This window comes from Pan paniscus, chromosome 18 (assembly GCF_029289425.2).
Source record: "Pan paniscus chromosome 18, NHGRI_mPanPan1-v2.0_pri, whole genome shotgun sequence".
In the NCBI taxonomy this organism is placed as follows: domain Eukaryota; kingdom Metazoa; phylum Chordata; class Mammalia; order Primates; family Hominidae; genus Pan; species Pan paniscus.
Window position 1 is genome coordinate 76,068,769 of NC_073267.2, and position 19,662 is coordinate 76,088,430.

The following is a 19,662-nucleotide window of genomic DNA, read 5'->3' on the forward strand; positions in this document are numbered from 1 at the left end:
AAGGGAGCGCTGGGAGCAGCGGGATCGGGTTTTCCGGCACCCGGGCCTGGGTGGCAGGGAAGAATGTGCCGGGATCCGCCTCAGGGATCTTTGAATCTCTTTACTCCCTGGCTGGCCGGCAGCTCCGAGGTGTGGGGTTGCAGAGATTTTGAGTTCTCGGGCTAGGCGGTGGCATTGCACCCCCTGTGGCAATGAGGGTGGCTGAAGGGCTCGGCTTGTCGGTGGGGCAGCGAGAGCCGGGTGCACGCGCCGGGGAGGTAGCCAACAGCCGTTGGGACGCGACGCTGGTTCCCAGGGGAGAGCCAGCCGCTGCCGCGGCACTGGTTCAGACGGCCAGGCCCTAGGGACCCACCATGGATCCTGAACACGCCAAACCTGAGTCATCCGAGGCACCTTCAGGGAACTTGAAACAACCAGAGACTGCCGCAGCCCTGGCAAGTAGCGGCAGCGTAGTGAGTTCTGTACCCAAGGCACAGCGCAACATCTCAGCGAAGACCGCACCCCGGAAGCACCCCGCAGTCTCAATTCGCAGTGCGCAGTCCGCAGCCGCCGCACGTCCCCAAGGCAGTGAGGGCACCGCACCCTCAAGGAAAGCCACCACACGCCCACCCCCAAAGCCCACACTTCCACCCCCCACGCCCTCTGCACACACTGAATCCAAACTCTTAAATGAGACGGCGATCAAAGAGCGCGTGGAGGGCCGAGCCAAAGTCCCGTACAAATTCAGGGACAGCCTCAAACGTTTCTCCTTCTCGCCCACTGGAATGTTGAAGATCCTGAGACTGGTGAGCGGATAGCTGGTGAGACCTAGCTGGGCGGATGTGGCCGGCAGTGGCCTCGGGGAAATGCCCACGGGGTGCCAGCTCCAGAAACCTTCCATAATTCACTTTGCCACTGACCTTTGTTTTGCCTCACCTTTCCTCCCCACCACCCCCTGCTCCCCACACACTAAACCTTTCCTACTAAACTTGCCTCATTTTTCCCCTATTTTTTTCTTTTTTTTTCTTTTTTAATTATACTTTAACTTATGGGGTACATGTGTAGAACGTGCAGTTTTGTTACATAGGTATATACGCGCCATGGTGGTTTGCTGCACCCATCAACTCGTCACCTACATTAGGTATTTCTCCTAATGCTATCCCTCCCCTAGTCCCCCACTCCCTACAGGCCCCGGTGTGTGATGTTCCCCTCCCTGTGTCCATCTGTTCTCGTTGTTCAACTCTCACTTATGAGTGAGAATATGCAGTGTTTGCTTTTCTGTTCTTGCGTTAGTTTGCTGAGAATAATGGTTTCCAGCTTCATCCATGTCCCTGCAAAGGACATGAACTCATCCTTTTTTATGGCTGCATAGTATTCCATGGTGTATATGTGCCACATTTTCTTTATCCAGTCTATCATTGATGGACATTTGGGTTGGTTCAGTTTCCTCTCACAAAGGAAATTAGGGAAGCAATGAAGATAATAGGAATTTATAAGTTAGGAAACAAAAATAATAGAATCAGTCAATACAAGAGCTGTCATTTGAAAGTCCTATTAAATTGATAAGCCATTGGCCAACCAAGAAAAAAAGGGGGAAGAAAAGACATATATTTAAAATTAGAAACCAGAAGGGGAAAATAATCACAAACATCAGCAAAACTGAAAGGATCTACAGGAGTACCTTGCAAAATAGATGTGAATAATTGGATGAAATGGTTGATTTTCCAGAATAATGTAAATTACCAAAACTGATCCCAGAATAGGGAAAAATCTAAACAGGGCAATATAAACATAGAAGAAAATGAGAATTTTAGCAAATGAGTATCTTTCAAAAATGTATCAGGCCCAGACCTTTTTACAAGTTAACTCTTTCAAGCCTTCATGGGATATAATTCTGACACTACTCTAACTTTGTCAAAGAATAGAGAAAGAAGAAATAACTTCTGAACTATCTTTACACAATCAGTATAATACTGATAGGAAAACTTGACCGAGTTCAGAAAAAAAACGAAGTAGAGATCTCACTTGCATCAGAACAAAATGTCAATATATTAGCAGATAATATTCATCAGTATTTTTTGAAAATACAATACCACAAGAAAGAAACAGGATGATTCAATATTAAGATTCTATTAAAATAATTCACTGTATTAGAAGTAAAAGTGAAAATGAGATTATATCTATCACATTATAAAAAATTAGGAGATTATGTCACAGAACATGTGACAAAATTCAACATTTGTCCCTGATTGCCAAGAAGGGAGACCAGTAAGATAGGAGTATATAAATATTCCATTGACATTGTAAAAATAAACATTTCAAACTAAGAGTCAGCATATTTAATTAAATATCAGAAGTATTATTTATTAAATGAGGGGAAAAATGATGCCTACACCATGAGTCAATTTTTTCTGAAACCACTAGTCATCATAATTAGGAAGGGGAAATAATATTTGAAAAGAGGTGGCCAGGCGCAGTGGCTCACATCTGTAATCCCAGCACTTTGGGAGGCCAAGGTAGGCAGATAACCTCAGTCAGGAGTTCAAGACCAGCCTGGCCAATATGGTGAAACCCCGTCTCTACTAAAAATTCAAAAATTAGCCAGTCTTAATGACACGCGCCTGTAGTCCCAGCTACTCGGGAGGCTGCGGCAGGAGAATTGTTCGAACCCAGGAAGCAGAGGTTGCAGTGAGCTGAGATCACGCCACTGCACTCCAGCCTGAGCGACAGAGCAAGACTGTCTCAAAAAAAAAAAAAGGAGGTAAAATATATCCTTTCTTTCAGCTAATGTGATTGCATATCTAGAAAAAAACAAATCAACTGGAAACAATTTAGAGCAAGATGATTTAGTCAGGTGACTCATTATTGTGTTAATAAATAAAAGCTTTCCTAGACAAATAACCACTTAAAATATAAGAAAATATTTCTCTTTACAAGTCATCAAAATGATCAAATATCTAAAAATAAGTGAAATGTGATACACATATGGGAAGAAAACTTTAAAACTCTCCTGAGAGATATTTTTTAAAAACCACTAAAATAACTGGAAAGATATATTTTGTTCTTGAGAAAAACTAAATTCTGTAATTTTTCCAAATTATAAGTAAGTATTTCATTTAGAAATCCCAACTAAAATGCCAACAGGCTTAGTCTGGGGAACTTGACCAACACAAACATGGGAGACATAAACAGTCTGAGAATGAGTAAGAAGAGGAAGACTAGGCGAAACAATAACTCAGTATAGAGTGAATTGTCTATAACTTAGAGTACTAGAGAAGGAAGCACCAATTCAATGGAAGAGAACAGTCTCAAGAGACCGAACTACATCTGAGAATTTAGTATACAATAAAGGTTGGATTTCAGATCAATAGGGATAATACTGGCATTTCCCAATAAATGATGTTGAGATAATCAGCAGCTGTTTGGAAAGAAAGAAAACTGAGGCTCTTCCTCACTGTTTCTACCAAAATCAATGTATATGTACTTTACCAGTATATATACAGACTTCTTTCTAGTATGAAATATAAACTGTTAATAGTGGTTACTTTTAAGGAGAGAGACTAAGGTTGGGTTGGGGGAAGAGAAAGAAATTGGTATTATTTTATCCTTCTATACTGTGTGCTTTTTTTATTATTTTCATGTATTTCATTTCTTCAAAATGTAAGAAATGTTAAAAATGTATGTGCAAAACAGTACAGGCCACTGTACTGTGATATAATCAGATTTACATTCTGACAATGTAGATTTTTTTAAATCATGCATTAAAACAAATCCTGTTTCTTTTATTGCAGAGTCTTATCTTAGGAGCATTAGCTTGTTTCATCATCACCCAAGCCAATGAGTCATTTATAACAATCACAAGTCTGGAAATCTGCATTGTCGGTTTTTTTATTCTAATATATGTGCTAACCCTTCACCACTTGCTGACCTATTTACATTGGCCCTTACTTGTAAGTGTTCATTTTTACAATTCTTCAAATCCAAGCTTTGCCCTCAGCCCCAGAGTAAGGGCTCTCCTTAAGGGAAAACAACGGAGCTATCTCTCTAGACAAGGACATAGCTGAGCTGTGACAGTTAGGGTGTTGCCCTGGTCCAGAAGGATTCCTTGAACCCTTGTGCCTGCAGGACAGCCAACACACCGCTGCTCCAGCCCTGAGTGTAAAACCCCTCATTATGGCACTAGACACATGGTACTTTTCAGCTTGTCCTAAAAATATATATATACTTAGTATATGAAGTAGGTAAGCACATTTCTCAGCCATTGCTTGTAAAACAGTGCATGCTTCTACTTTGCAGAGAGCACTCTGATTATAAACATTCTCCCCAAAAGCAAAAGTTGATATGATGGCATTGTAGAAAATTGCCGTGCATACACTTAAAGATTGTAGAGTCAACCTGTGTGTGTGTGTTAGGGTCCATATCACAAAGAGGTGCCGGACTATCCAGAAAAAGACATTACAGAGCCTTCTTTAATAGCTTTTCCCAGACTTTCACATTCTTTGCCAACTGAACAATTGCTAAAGCTAACCCCTCAGGTCTCAGACTAGAGAGGCAGTACGGTTTTGTCCAGAGGCAGCCATAGGCCCAGATTCTGGTCCTGCCACCTTACTAGCTATGTAACCTTTAGCCTCAGTTTCCCCATTTAAGAAATACAGACAAGGAAAAGTGTGATAATAACTACCTCATAGGGTTCCTGAAACATTTAAATGTGTGCAAAGCCAATAACATAGTATGTGACACAAAGTAAATATTCTAATGTCCAAAAAGAACAGCCACCCATCAGACCCATCAGATAGCTGGGTGGCGTTTGCCATTCTGTCTTGCGCTGTGAACAATCCTAATTCAGAGCTTAGGCCTCTTCCACATCCCACTTCCTTATAGAACATTTTTCTAACCTTAAAGTCAGAATGTTCCTTTTGAGCTAAAACTCAAACATTGTCTTCAAATCTGTGAGAGATTTTCTGCAAAGGCTGCTGAGCTCTCTCTGTCCCACAGAATGCCGAGTACAGGAAGCAGACAAAGCAAATATGAGCAACTTTAATTGAACATGTGGAAGACCCTTTTAGTTATGGAGAGGTTTCTCAGGGGAAACTCAAATCTCTGTCCGTGGAAATTTTCAAGAAGGGAAGGTAAAGTAACCATTTTTGAGCATATACCATGTGCCAGATACTTTTTCATGTCACCTTATTTAATCCTCACAACAACCCAGTGAGGTTATGGTCACCCCTCACCCCTCATTTAACAGATGAGAAAATTGGATTAAAGACATTCAGTTGCCAATTGAATTCAATTCAATAGCCATATGTAGGTGCCAGAAACTCATATATGCACCCAGGTCTATCTGACTCTAAAGCCCAGACTCTTTGCAGACTTTACAACCTATTATCTTGTGATGGTTTTCTATCTCCATTCTCCATTAAGGTAAGAAACTCAGTGAAACTATGTCTTTATGTCCTCCTCAGCTTCTCTAAATTTTATCTCTGTATCTTGTTTCCTCATGCTTTCCTTAAAATACAGCACCAAAGGTGAATTGGTTATCCTGGTGGGTGTACACAGGCCCTTGGGGGTGGGTGACTGATGGCTCCACAGCACCATCAGCTGTGGTCAGGAGGATCAGAGCCCTCTGAGAAATGGACTCATGCAGGCTGGGTCCACACTTAAAGCTGGAGAGGGCCAGGAGACATCATACTTTGCTGTAGGGTCCAGTGGTAATGCCCAAGAAGTATCCCAGACAAAGGTAAGAACTAGGATCTCCTGAGCATGAACCGTGAGTGTCCTATGAGAGAACCTGTTCTCACAGTGGTCACAGGAAGTTCAGCCCAGCTCCTGCAGGGTTACAGGCCTTTGGTCAACTCCAATAAAGCCAGGCCCCCTTGCTGTGTCTGTCTTAAGTGACAGTATCCTCTTTTTTTGGGATGACTGGGAGCCCAGAGGTGATTCGGAGCCCCTGTCTTTTCCTGCTACTGTCCTCGAGAGCATGGGCCAGACCTAGCACAGCACAGGATATGCTTTGTGAGCTCCCAGGAGCTTCATGGTGGGGAAACTCTGTTACCAAGATGGTTGCCCAGTTATTCTGATGTTCAGTTCACACTAGCAGGACACATACTGAGCAACCACACAGTTGGTCAGATGGTAAGTGATTTAATTAACTTGGAAGCTTTTGAAAAAGACTCATCAAAACAGGACCCAAATTGTGTTCTCTTCTCCTATCCAGTCCCTTCCTTTCAAATGTGCTCTTTCAGATTCTGTGAGATGAAGGATGTGTACCTACACAATTTTTCAGAGGGGCAAGTAGCTACACTGGGAGGCCTTGGCACAGTAGGAAATGTGCTAGTTTTGTGAGGGTATTGGTGCTAGGAGGTGATGACTTGGCACTTCAGAAGGTAGGCAGGCTTAGAATCAAGCTTCAGGAGTCACTTGGGACCTTATGATAAGGTCAGTGCAGGAAGCCACAGAACACACGGTCAATTTCATACTAGAACTGTTTGAGTCGGGCTCTGCACAGCTTCAGAGGCTTGCCCACAGCTGAGAGTGCCCAGCATGCAGCTACCACTTCCTTTCAGCCCTTCCCTCCAGGCAAGAAGGCTTGGCTCCCAGGAGGTATGGGATTAGGGTAAGGAGTACTGACTTTAAGTGGCGATTTCTAACTTAAAGGCTCATAAAAGGATAGAGTTCCTTATTTCCCTATTCCGATTATTGTTTGAAAAAGGGGTGAGGGTAAAAGTCTCCACCAGGGAGACAGACTGTGATACATCAGGGCTTGGACTCAGCAGGGAAGCCCCAAAGAGAACTGACTGCAGATACAGGTGACCTGCTCAGATCTGTGGGCTCTGGGACCATATTTTGTCAAGGCCTCCTCCTCTGGACAGAGGATGGACCCATACTCAGTCTCTGAGTTGCAGCTGTGAAGGGTGTGCCAGGGACCCTGACACCATGGGAAAGACACAGGTCCTGCTTTCAACCCCTAACCTATGTTAGGGCCTATGAGGTCTCCTCAGATGGGCTCTTGGTGTTCTTGAGTCATGTGAACTCACAGAATAAATGTGCCAGCTTCCACAGCACTGGTTTTACCTGCAGACTTGAGAGTGGAATTAAATCAGTAAATAAAGTTAATTTAAAATTTAAACCCATTTTTACCAGCATAAGTCTGCATCAAAGCTAGGAAAAGTACAATTTTCCTCACCCCACACATTCTCTTCATTTTTAGGTTTACCAACTCGCCCCACTCTAACCTAGTGTCGGGTACCAAGATCGTAAGAAATTATGAATTTGAATTATTGTCTTCTAAATAGCTCATATTTTAAACACTTCTACATCATAAATAATATAATCCAGCATGGTCAGAGAAACTGAGTTCTGGTGAAGCAGATGTTTTTGCCAACAGAAAGCAATTTTTTAAAAGGAATAAACATTTTAAACTAAAACAAAAAATGAAACCAATGAAAGTTGCAGTTAATTGAATACCAGATAATATTCATTGTATGTAAATTCCTATTACAAATACTACATTTTGTGAAACAAATCATGTTTAACGTTTTTCTTTTTTTTTTTTTTTTTTTTTTTTGAGATGGAGTCTCACTGTGTTGCCCAGGCTGGAATGCGGTGGCACGATCTCGGCTCACTGCAAGCTCCACCTCCCAGGTTCAAGCGATTCTCCTGCCTCAGCCTCCTGAGTAGCTGGGATTATAGGCACGTACCACCATGCCTGGCTAATTTTTGTATTTTTGGTAGAGACAGGGTTTCACCATGTTGGCCAGGCTGGTCTCGAACTCCTGACCTCAGGTGATCCACCCACCTCAGCCTCCCAAAGTGCTGGGATTACAAGCATGAGCCACCGTGCCTGGCCTGTTTAACTTTTTTCCTAATATTCAGTGTTTTTTTTTTTTTAATAATAAGCACTCACCATTAAGGCATCTTTCTCTTTCCTACTTATAATTCTACATGATTTTAATATCTCAGAGAATAGTTTGGAAGCTTTATGGAAAAATTGTCAAGAAAAAACACATTTCTCATTTTAGTCAGAGCAGGCTACTTGAGTCAATAAGGTATTTAGCGGAGAAAGAAAAATATAACAAGTAAGGATGGTATTTATGAGGAAAGTGGAAGTCCTCCCACACATGGCCAAGCTCAGCTGCAATTTTAACACAGCCATCAGGGATATCTGTCTCTCTGCCCAGATGAGGCAAATAAGAGAGTCTGTGTCTAAGGCAAAAGGGGGGAGGTTAGCAGGAAGAAGGCTCATGGGCACTCAAATCAGACTGCCCAAGGTCATAGCCACTTACTGGCTGAACAACCCTGGGCAAGTTGCTTACCCATCTGTAAACTGGGGATAATGAGAGTTTGTTGTGAGAATCAAATGAGATCACATATTAACACACTGGCACAGTAAGTGCTCAATAAATGTGAGCTAGCTACAATAGAAATGTTAGATGCAGGGCAAACCTTAGCTCCAATGGACAGTTCAGGAGAGCGCTTCTTCGTAAGTAAGGACCACAGTAAACTATAATGTCCATAGTCCAACAAGGAGATAAAATTATGACAGGAAGTCAAAGACTGGCTGGGCCTGGTCTGTGGTTGGTTTATTATTATCATTAATGATGTGCGTTTGTTCAAATTCTTGTAATCTAAGACCACAGCTGGTTAGTGGTCAGAGAAACTGAGCTCCGGTTATATAGATATTTTGGCCAACAGAGAGCAATTTTTAAAAAAGAATATTTGACTTTTGAAGTTTATACTCTGCTTCTTAGTTGTAAGAATCCTTGTTCACATCTTTGACTACCTTGGTTTATACAATCCTCAGGTGTAAGCTTCCTGCAAAGCTGCAAACCACTGTACCTGCCTCAGTCAGGCCTGCCCACTATGGGCAGACCTCTCGCTCAGCCTGCAGAACCCAGCTGGGACTTACTTCCAACCTCCACCAGCCCTGCTACATACCCCTGTTCCAGCATTAACTACCAGGCACCAAAACAGTAGGCATTAGTGCCTTTCCAAGAGGCAAGTCACATTCCACAAGAGGGCTCCTCGGTCGCCAGCCCCAATAGGAAGAACATCTGGAGTTTGCAGAGAGTTTACTATCTGTTAACATTTTGAGGGCAGATATGAACCTATATTTTGATGCACTCCCACCAGCTACTAGATGCCAGGCATGTTATCAGATGCCTTCAGATTCATTATGCCATTTAATCCTCAGAGCCAATGAGCCTCAGTCATTATCCCCATATTACAAATTAGCAAGTTGGCAGATGGGTGATAAAATACGCCCAATCTAGGAATTGGCAGGCCAAAAGAGTTCATCAACAAAAATACTCAACTGACTGGTACTGTATCATTTTGACCCTCCAGACCCATTCCACAGAAAATGCCAAAGATGGATTGGATGCTGCACTTCCAGACTGGGAGAATAGCTCATTTCCTCCTTATTTGGGTGTCCCTCATGGGAGGCAATAGTGAGTTCAGTTCTGATTCCACCCATTATTCAATCCTAGGCAACTGAAAAACTCCAAGCCTCCACCATGTCCTCTGTAAACTGGGGATGATGGCAATTCTGACTTTGGAGGCTGCTTTGTGAGGGTTAAATGAGGTTAAATGATGGACTGGGAAATGCTTGACACATCAAAGAGCTCCATTGGAGCCATTGTGATTCCATGATACCATACACTGGATGGCAGTGCTTCTTGCTGTGTTTGGACGAGTGTGCCAGAAAGGCTGCCATTACCAAGGCAGACCATCAACACTCAAAGACTTGAGCTATTCAGATTAGCTGTCTGGCCCATATTGTGGTTACGTCCTCTGGGCTTTTGCCCATAGCCATACACTGCTGCCACTGACACACTGCGTACTCGTTCCTCCATTATTGTTTTGCTAAGGAAACCCAGCCACTGCTCACCCAGGACGGCACTGCCACGCACTCATCCTCACTATTCATTTCAGCACACAAAGAAGCAGGTTGGGCTAGCAGTTAAAGAACTCAGGACTGGCCAGGCGCGGTGGCTCACGCCTATAATCCCAGCACTTTGGGAGGCCGAGGCGGGTGGATCACTTGAGGTCAGGAGTTCATGACCATCCTGGCCAACATGAAGAAACCCCGTCTCTACTAAAAAATACAAAAATTAGCTGGGCGTGGTGGCAGGCACCTGTAATCCCACCTACTCGGGAGGCTGAGGCAGGACAATTGCTTGAACCTGGGAGGCAGAGGTTGCAATGAGCCAAGATCGCACCATTGCACTCTAGCCTGGGTGACAAGAGCGAAACTCTGTCTTAAAAAAAAAAAAAAGAGAACTCAGGACTGAAATCCAATTGAAACCCAGAAGAAGGAGCACAATGAGCCTGCAGATGTCGGGGCACACCCAATTCTGGCCATATTTCAGGAAAGAGCAAAAAACATTCACTCCAGAATATCAGGCCTGCTCCTCAGATGAGTTCATATGCTCTTGGGACACATGAACTCACAGAATAAATGTGGCCCAATTTCCAGAGTGTTGGCTTTACCTGCAGATTTGAGAGAAGTAAACCAATAATTAAAGTGCTCATCTAAAATTTTATTTTTATATTAAAACAAATGAGTTACGGAATAGAATGCAGAATTTACATTAAAAAATATAAGACTTCCCAAAAAAAATCACATTTATGGAGGGCCAATTTGGGCTAGGCCCCTTGACCACCAGGTTTTTTCATGCTCACTTTCCTATTCCCTTTATGGAAAAAGTTGTTAGCTTTTTTTCTAATGGTATTCTTTAATGAAAATAAACCCGTTTCTACAGACAAAGTCATATCTAGGATCTTAAAATCACATAAACTCATGTCTCTGGACGATGTAAGAATTATGCCTCTGAAGGTTCCTCCTCATCTTAATCAAATGGAAGGTTTTTTAAAGGCATCTATTCTTAGATGTGTAATTGACCAGTTTAAATATTTGTGAAATTATATTGTGTAAACTTGATAATTTTCAATTCTTTATTACAGGATCTTACCAACAGTATCATTACAGCTGTGTTCCTTTCAGTAGTTGCCATCTTGGCCATGCAAGAAAAGAAAAGAAGGCATTTACTCTATGTCGGGGGGGTAAGTAGAGGCCTTCATGACTCCATTTAAGATCAGTATTCCGAGACTTTGAAAAGGGAAATTGGCAGACCCCATTATATCATTAACCAAGCAAAATCCCCACTGCCACCCTCTCTCCTTCTTGCACTGACTTCTTCAGGTGATATGAAGTTGCATAAACTCTGAGCTCATGAAAATCTTAATTCTAACATGCATTCTCCAAATAGGTACAAAAACAAGAGTCTGCTAAACCCCTTTTGAGAATTGTGGACACTATTTTTGAAATGTTAAGCAAGATCTTTTTGTCTATAAATAGGACTTTGATTTTCTGGACTAGAGAATTGTATTTTAAAGACAGATGATAAGAGAGATTGTAAGGGAGGAAAAGTGCACTGTCTAAAGTGAGGAATCCAGCCTATTCAGGAAGAAAGGAAGGAAGGAAGGAAGGAAGGAAGGAAGGAAGGAAGGAAACTGCCACATGTTGAAGTGCCCAGTATATGCCCTGCACCAAGCGGGGCACACTCTGACTTAATCTTTACAACTCTCATTTGTACAGATATAGGAACTGAGGTTAAATACCTTGCTCTGGGCCACAAGACTGGGACAAACTGGGACTCAAAAGAAATGGCAGATCAAATGCTTGGAAGATTCAGGGGGTTGGGAGGGGAGGTAGGGCTTTGGTTCAAGAAGTTAAACAATGAGAACAGAAATTAATGCAGAAAAAGAGTTCATTTGAATTCATTCTATAATCAATAAATATCTGTCAGTCCCATCGATTGTGCCAGACATGAGCTCAGTGCTGGGGATAGAGCCCTTTCCCCTTTGGGGAAGCTCACAGATTCACTGGGGCAAGACATACCTAGGAAAAGCTCATTAAGCAGCCAGGAATTAAGTGACCATAAAGAGAAACATCCAAGCTTGTCAAGAGTCCCGGAGTGCACAGGGGAATATCTGTGCCATCAGCCCCTGGTCCCCATCGGCTGACTCCGCAATCACTCCTTCTACTGCCAGGGGTTCCCACCCCCAGGTATCCATTTCTTACCTGGATGGCAGCATCCCACCCCACCACTCACTGGTCTTCCTGCCTCCAGCCTGGTTCACCTTCCATTCACCTCATGAACACTGCAAGCAGGTTTTCTGAGTCTCACACCTGACCTCTTGATAGAGTCCCAGATCCTGCACCTCTCCAGCCTCAACTCTGCCCCCTTCTCAGCGGCTCTGGAGGTCCTGGCCACACCAGATTCCTTAGAGACCCTAGTCCAGTGCCTGGGTCCTCCTCCGCCCCTTAGGAACTCCTTCCTGCCCTTTGCAAACATAGCCCAAAAGTCTTTCCACGGAGAGGCCTTCTCAGGACCTAACCCCTACCTGCAGCCACCTAGGGCCACTGCCCTTCCCTAGTCCTTTCCGGGTGCCTCAGACATCAAGCGAGGCTACTACTGGCAACAAAATCCCCCACTTCCAAAATCCCTTTTTCTGGGAAAGGCAGAATCTGCCTGCAGCAGCCAATTGGGCAGGCGCCAAGAAAGTAGTGAAGGGTCAGAGCGGACAGGAGGCCACCCGCAGCGCCCACCCTGGATAGGGATAGGTTCGAGAGGTTGCTACTGAGCTGCAAAATAACCCCGTCTTTCCTTCCCGCATATGGTGTTGTATCTGACAGTCCCTGTGTCTCACAGCGGTAATCGTGTGTTGCATCGATGCGTTTGTGGTCACCACGAAGATGAGGACTAACTTGAAAAGATTCCTGGGAGTCGAAGTTGAAAGGAAGCTTTCCCCCGCCAAGGACGCCTACCCCGAAACCGGCCCCGACGCCCCGCAGAGGCCTGCCTGAAGCCAGCCCGGCGCCCTAGCAGATGCACGTGTCTGTCGAATCGCTGCCTCCGAGCCCACCCCCGAGCTCGCGTGCTGTCACCCATTCCAGCCTAAATGTGACCATAAAATTAGGGCTGCTGCTTTTATCGAGAACACCTGCTTCCTCTCGTTGCCTTGTGTGAACGTCGCGTTGTATTTTCCTGCGCTTGGCGCTGCGCCCGCGGAGCTCAGGGCCGTGACCCGGTGCTCGCAGCCCCCCGACCCCGCAGCGGAGCGGCGGCTTACAGACCTGGGGCCACCTGGAGACGCCGGGATGGGACCGCGAGGGCAGCTCCGCGCGGAGGTGGGACCGGCGGGTTGGAAACGGAGTTGGGGCCCGTCGGGGGCCGGCGCGTGGAGGGTGGGCGGATCCGGCCGCTGCCGGGCGGATGGGAGCTGCGCGAGGAGACGGGCGCGCGTGGAGAGGGCGCGGGAGTTGGCATTCGGTGGTCCTGGCAGTTAGCTGAGCGCGCCCTCTGAGCCGCTCGTTGGACACCAGGCACTCTAGTAGGCCTGGCCTACCCAGAAACAGCAGGAGAGAGAAGAAACAGGCCAGCTGTGAGAAGCCAAGGACACCGAGTCAGTCATGGCACCTAAGGCGGCAAAGGGGGCCAAGCCAGAGCCAGCGCCAGCTCCACCTCCACCCGGGGCCAAACCCGAGGAAGATAAGAAGGACGATAAGGAGCCATCGGACAAACCTCAAAAGGCGGTGCAGCCCAAGCACGAAGTGGGCACGAGGAGGGGGTGTCGCCGCTACCGGTGGGAATTAAAAGACAGCAATAAAGAGTTCTGGCTCTTGGGGCACGCTGAGATCAAGATTCTGAGTTTGGTGAGCTAAACTGGTATCCCTGGGTGGGGGGCCTTGGCCGAGGGTGGTGGAAGGAGAAGTAGGCTCCAGGGGTCCTCAGAGAGATGGTGAGGCCCTTGCTGCTGGCTCAGGTGTCTATGTCTCACTGCAGGGCTGCCTAATAGCGGCAATGATACTGTTGTCCTCACTCACCGTGCACCCCATCTTGAGGCTTATCATCACCATGGAGATATCCATCTTCAGCTTCTTCATCTTACTGTACAGCTTTGCCATTCATAGATACATACCCTTCATCCTGTGGCCCATTCTGTAAGTAAGGGGTGATGGGGAGTGCCTACGTCCAGAATGCTGATCAGGTGTGTCTTGGCACCTGGAAAGTCACCAAACAGAGAGACACACCTCACCTCCCACATCTGTGCCTGGGTCAGGGACTCAGAACATCAGTGGGGCCCAGGCAGAGGCAGCTGGGTGCAAGAGGGGTAGCTAGGCAGAAAATGCTCCAAAAAGCCTATCTGTGTGTTGGAGTGAGAGTGGGGAACTCTTACTTACCTGGTGGTCAAAGAGGGCCTGAGCCTTTGTTCTCTTTAGGGGAAGGGGAGGTGTAGCAACCAGCTGTTCCTCCGAACTCCTGTGCCAGCTCACACTTGACAGGAGATCACCCCAGAAGGACCCCATTCCCAAAATTCAAAGAAGAAAATTACTCTCCCATAAGTCAATAAAATAAAACAAAATGGGAATTTTTTTAAAAAATCACTTCTAAAGCAGCGTTAGGTCTCCAATGAATATCCCTATAAAGGATGTTTGGATCAGAAGGATGTTCAGCCCAAAGCAGTCGTCTAGTGGAAAGAGACAGAACTGGGCAAGTTACTAAACCATTCCCAGCCTGTTTCCTCATCTGTAACATGAGACAGTCACATTCCTTGCAGAACTGACATTCAATCCTGAGGATTAAATGTAAATTGCTTGACACCGTGCCTGAGGACTCATGGAATTGAATCCCTGCCCATCACCTGTTTAACCACAGGGCACACCCACCTAACCCCTTGCCAGTCAATGAAGACCCCAATTCCCAAGTCCCTTTGTTCATTGCACATTCACAGCCTGCCTCCAGAGCCCTCTTGTTCACTGTTTCACTCACGTTACACATGAGGAAATTGGCCTAGAATGGCCAAGTAACTTGCCCCCAGGTCACTCAGCTGGTAAGTAGCAGAAAAAAGCTTCAAACTTAGCTTTATGAGTACATTTCGTCCTGCCTTCTTGTTAAAAGCTATTAGGGTCCAGGGATCCAGAGGTCTTGGTGAAGCAGATGAGGACCTCCGATACAGGGAGAAAGGACAGGAGGGCCAAATAAGGACTCTCAGAAAGGGACAAGCAGAGGACAAGGTAAAAGGACAGGCAGAGGACAAGTTCCTAAACAAGGAGCCTGAGAAGACATTTTTAGTTCCAGCAAGATGAAAAACCAATGAACCCTGAACATCTTCCTGCTGTGCTTACCTAAAAATACCAGGGGAAATGTAACCAGTATTGCTTTAACTGAATGAATGAGCTGGCAAAAAAGAAATGAAAACACACAGGCGCCAGAAATGGAAAACAGGGCAGTGATCACATAAGCTACAAAGTATGAGTGGGAATGGTCCAAGAGGTATTGTCTCAGGAACCTACAGCCTGGATTTTCATGCACTCTCAAGTCAGGAAATAAGGCCTTGATCCTAAGCAAAGTGGGAGTTTAGAACTGAAAACCCTGTATAACGCCAGCACCCTGGAAAGACTACCTCCTTAGGGAAAAGATGGACAAAGACACATACCCTTCTTATTCCCAACACAGAGGAATAAGAAAACATGTTCATCTCTGCCTGAGCTTTGAGTGGGCGGAGAGGAAGTCTTCCTTGAGAAATAGAAAGCTTAAGCCTGCCCTTTGTACAGATTGGAGTTTGAATTTTTGTTACCTGCAGCCTAGAAACCTTCATGCAGCCCAGAAACCTTCATCCCTGGGAATTACCATAAAAATTGATCCCAGTCTGATGACATTCTGCTGATATCCTTGGATTCCTGATAGAAACAAATGCAAAATCACAATCAAGGCATGAAGAGATTCTCACAGTGGGGGTGGGGGGAAAACCTTGTCAAAAATGAACTAATAATTCAAAATTACTAAACACCTGATTTTAAAAAATCCCCCTTACTAAGAATCAACAAACACAACAAATGGATTAGAATCCTGAGAATATGAGATAATAGAAGAGCTGTCTGAAAATAATAATATATTTTAAGGGATTATAGACATAAGAGTCCTGAGAAAAGAGTAAGACACTATGAGGACAAAATAGACAGATTTTTAAAAAGTACAGTGTCTAGAATAGAAAATATAGTTATTGAAATAAAAATGTCAATAGATGAATTCAAAAACAGATCAGACATAGCTGAAGGAGGGAATTGTTAACTGAAAGGTATGGGGAAATTACCCAGAACACAGCACACAGAGAGAGAGAAAATAAGAGATTGAGACAGAACATGGAGTGAGAACATCCATCAATGGTTGTCGGGCTGGGTGTGGTGGCTCACACCTGTAATCCCAGCACTTTGGGAGGCTGAGGTGGATGGGTCCCTTTGGTCCAGGAGTTTGAGACCAGACTGGACAACATAGGGAGACCCTGTATCTACAAAAAAATTTAAAAATTAGCCAAGCATGGTGGCACATGCCTGTTGTTCCAGCTACTCAGGAGGCTGAGGTGGGAGGATGGCTTGAACCCAGGAGGTCAAGGCTACAGAGAGCTCTGATGGTGCCACTGCACTCCAATCTGAGTGACAGAGTGAGACCCTGTCTAAAAAATAATAAAAGAGGTGTCAAGAAGCCAGGCACAGTGATGTGTGCCTGTAGTCCCAGCTGCTCAGGAGGCTGAAGCAGGAGAATGGCATGAAAGCGGGAGGCAGAGCTTGCAGTGAGCTGAGATCGCGCCACTGCACTCCAGCCTGGGCGACAGAGTGAGACTCCATCCCAAAAAATAAATAAATACAATAAAAAAAATAGACATCTATCCAAACCTACACAAATTGTATTTTAGGTGACACTTCAGGAGCATTTCCTTAGAGATGCTTACTAGCTTCTCTTGTATTCAACATTGTGATGGAGACCTTAGTTCAATATGACAAGAAAAACAAAAGGTATAGAGATTGAGAAGAGGAAAAATCTAATAGAAATATCTACACAGAAAATCTAAGAGAATCTACAGTCAAATCACTAGAACTGATTGAGTTCCACAAGGTTACCAGACACAAAAGCAGTAGTGTTCCTGAATACCAACAATGAACAATGAGAAACATAGGATGTTTTTGGCTGGGCACGGGGGCTCACGCCTGTACTCCCAGCACTTTGGGAGGCCGAGGTGGGCGGACCACTTGAGGCCAGGAGTTCCAGACCAGCCTGGCCAACCTGGTGAAACACCGGCTCTACTAAAAATACAAAAATTAACCAGGCATGGTGGTGCATGCCTGTAATCCCAGCTACTCGAGAGGCTGAGGCATGAAAATCACTAGAACCCAGGAGGCAGAGGTTGCCATGAGCTGAGATGGAGCCACTGCACTCCAGCCTGGGTGACAGAGCGAGACTGTCTCAAAAAAAAAAAAAATGCTCTTTAAAAGAAATCACTTAAAACAGCAACACAAACTACAAGGTGTCTAAGAATAAACCTACTGAAAGATATGTAAGACACTACATAGAGATTATAAGACTTTAGTAATGGACATCAAAGGAAAATGTAAATAGAGAAACATTCCACATTCACAAATACGAAAACTTATTATCATAGAGATGTCAATTCAGTTCTGAATTAATCTATAAATTAAATAAAATTTCAACCTAACATGGGTTTTTCATGGAACTTTTACAAGGTGATTCTAAAATTCTTATGAAAGAAGAAAAAATACTAACAAGGATGGACTCACCCAACAAGATATCAGATTTACCATAAAGCTTTGGTACCAGTTCAGGGATTGACAAGAAGACTAACAAAATTGTTACAGATTGAATGTTTGCGTCTCCCACTCTGCAAAATCATATGCTGAGGCCCTAACCCCCACTGTACTGTACTTGAAGATGGACCTCTAAGGAGGTAGTTAAGGTTAAATGAGGTCAGAACATTGAGACCCTGATCAAATAAGTGTCTTTTGTTTATTTGTTTTGAGACAGAGTTTTGCTCTTGTCACCCAGGCTAGAGTGCAGTGGCACAATCTCAGCTCACTGTAACTTCCACCTCCTGGTTCAAGCATTCTTCTGCCTCAGCCTCCTGAGTAGCTAGGATTACAGACATGCGCCACTAAGCCAGGCTAATTTTGTAATTTTTACTAGAGACAGCGTTTTGCCATGTTGGCCTAGCTGGTCTTGAACTCCTGACCTCAGGTGATCTGCTTGCCTTGGCCTCCCAAAGTGCTGTGATTACAGGTGTGAGCCACCATGCCCAGCCAGTATCTTTATAAGAAGAGAGCAGAGAATTCTCTCTCCCGCTTGCTCTCTCTCTACACACACACACATACACACATATACACGCACGCATCAAAGAAAGGCCATGTGAAAACGTAGTGAGAAGACAGCCATCTGCAAGCCAGGAAGAGAGCCCTCACCAGAAACTGAATTTCCTGGCACCTTGCTCATGGACTTCAGCCTCCAAAACTGTGAGAAAGTTAATGTCTGTTGTTTAAGCCACCCAGTCTGGGATATTTTATTATGGCATCCTGAGTAGACTAATACAGGAATAGAAAAGAGAACTCAGAAATAGATATACAAACATATGGCAACTTGGTATATGACAGAGGTAGCATTATAAAACAGTTGACTAGAATATTCAATAAATGTCCCTGGGATTTGTGGACAGAGAGGAAGGGAGGGAGAGAGACAGACTATGTATCCCATTAAAATTAAAACTTCAACAGAAGACATCATAGGCCAGGTACAGTGGCTCACACCTATAATCCCGACACTTTGGGAGGCCAAGGCGGGAGGATCACTTGAGTCCAGGAGTCCAGGACTTGGAGACCAGCCTGGGCAACACAGGGAAGCCCTGCCTCTACAAAAACAATTTTTTTTTTTTGAGACAGAGTTTTGCTCTTGTTGCCCAGGCTGGAGTGCAATGGCGCAATCTCGGCTCACCGCAACATCTGCCTCCCGGGTTCAAGTGATTCTCCTGCCTCAGCCTCTTGAGTAGCTGGGATTACAGGCATGCACCCCCACGCCCAGCTAATTTTGTATTTTTAGTAGAGACGGGGTTTCTCCATGTTGGTCAGGCTGGTCTCGAACTCCCAACCTCAGGTGATCCGCCCGCCTCAGCCTCCCAAAGTGCTGGGATTACAGGCGTGAGCCACTGTGCCCAGCTTACAAAAACAATTTTTTTAATTGCACAGTGGCAGGCACCTATAGTCCCAGCTGAGGCTGAGGTGGGGAGGATCGCTTGAGCCCAGGAGTTCAAGACTGCAGTGAGTGGTAGAAACACCCTGTGTCTCATTTCGTTCATTCATATAGTAGGCTACATCAGTTAAAATTAATAAATCTATATTTCTCAATGTGGATAAATCTCAAAAGTCAAAAAGCAAGCATTGAAAGGTAGGATACCTTTTATTTAAATATAAAAAGTGTATTTTGAAATACACAAAATAGTATGCATTGTTTATAAATATATAATATGTAGAAAAGCACAAATTCAGACAAACTGCACATCAGCTTCCAAAAGTTGGAGGAGGGAGGCATGAGGGACAGGAAAAGGGAAGGAAGCGAGGGGGCTGCAGCTCCATCCGTGAAGTTGGACTTCTTGTTTTCAAAGAGGCCTAAAGGGGACGTTGGCAAGACGTTAACATCTGTTAAATGTCAGTGGCTCCTGGCCTGGTGGAGGTGGGAGTCGGGGATAGGATGTTCTATTATTTTCTGGGCATTTGAAATGTATCAAAATTCAAAACATTAAAAAGGAAAAGGCCTGAAACAAAGTGGTCAGGAAAGGACA

General features: G+C 44.6%; 3 protein-coding genes across 5 annotated transcripts in view; 2 read left to right on the plus strand and 1 right to left on the minus strand.

Annotated features, from left to right (window-relative positions):
- CMTM1 (CKLF like MARVEL transmembrane domain containing 1) lies at positions 1 to 13,679 on the plus strand. 2 transcript variants are annotated; one of them, XM_008977345.7, is made up of 4 exons: positions 1 to 785; positions 3,771 to 3,929; positions 10,942 to 11,040; positions 12,677 to 13,679. In XM_008977345.7, exons 1-4 carry the CDS (start codon positions 354 to 356, stop codon positions 12,845 to 12,847), a joined length of 861 nt encoding a protein of 286 aa, XP_008975593.2. In that variant the 5' UTR covers positions 1 to 353; the 3' UTR covers positions 12,848 to 13,679. The 2 variants fall into 2 exon arrangements, with proteins under 2 accessions (XP_008975593.2, XP_034796247.1); XM_034940356.4 differs by having other exon boundaries at positions 229 to 785; positions 12,693 to 12,979.
- CMTM2 (CKLF like MARVEL transmembrane domain containing 2) overlaps positions 13,255 to 19,662 on the plus strand; it is a 15,864-nt gene continuing 9,456 nt past the window's right edge. The window contains exons 1-2 of one of the 2 annotated variants that reach the window (XM_003823685.5): positions 13,337 to 13,696; positions 13,827 to 13,979. In XM_003823685.5, the coding sequence (XP_003823733.1) occupies positions 13,454 to 13,696; positions 13,827 to 13,979 (396 nt within the window). In that variant the 5' untranslated portion in view covers positions 13,337 to 13,453. Of the gene's footprint in view, positions 13,697 to 13,826; positions 13,980 to 19,662 lie in introns of both variants that reach the window. The other variant, XM_003823686.5, reaches the window with a different exon arrangement.
- Positions 13,932 to 19,662, minus strand: part of CMTM4 (CKLF like MARVEL transmembrane domain containing 4) — a 116,801-nt gene continuing 111,070 nt past the window's right edge. The window contains exon 5 of the mRNA XM_034940362.3: positions 13,932 to 14,045. Within this exon, the coding sequence (XP_034796253.1) occupies positions 13,949 to 14,045 (97 nt within the window). The 3' untranslated portion in view covers positions 13,932 to 13,948. The remainder of the gene's footprint in view (positions 14,046 to 19,662) is intronic.

Coding starts and splice junctions, on each gene's coding strand:
- CMTM1 (XM_008977345.7), top strand. CDS start 354: ATGGATCCTGAACACGCCAAACCTGAGTCATCCGAGGCACCTTCAGGG. Junction 3,930..10,941: donor ATTTACATTGGCCCTTACTT/GTAAGTGTTCAT, acceptor TCTTTATTACAG/GATCTTACCAACAGTATCAT. Junction 11,041..12,676: donor ATTTACTCTATGTCGGGGGG/GTAAGTAGAGGC, acceptor TGTATCTGACAG/TCCCTGTGTCTCACAGCGGT.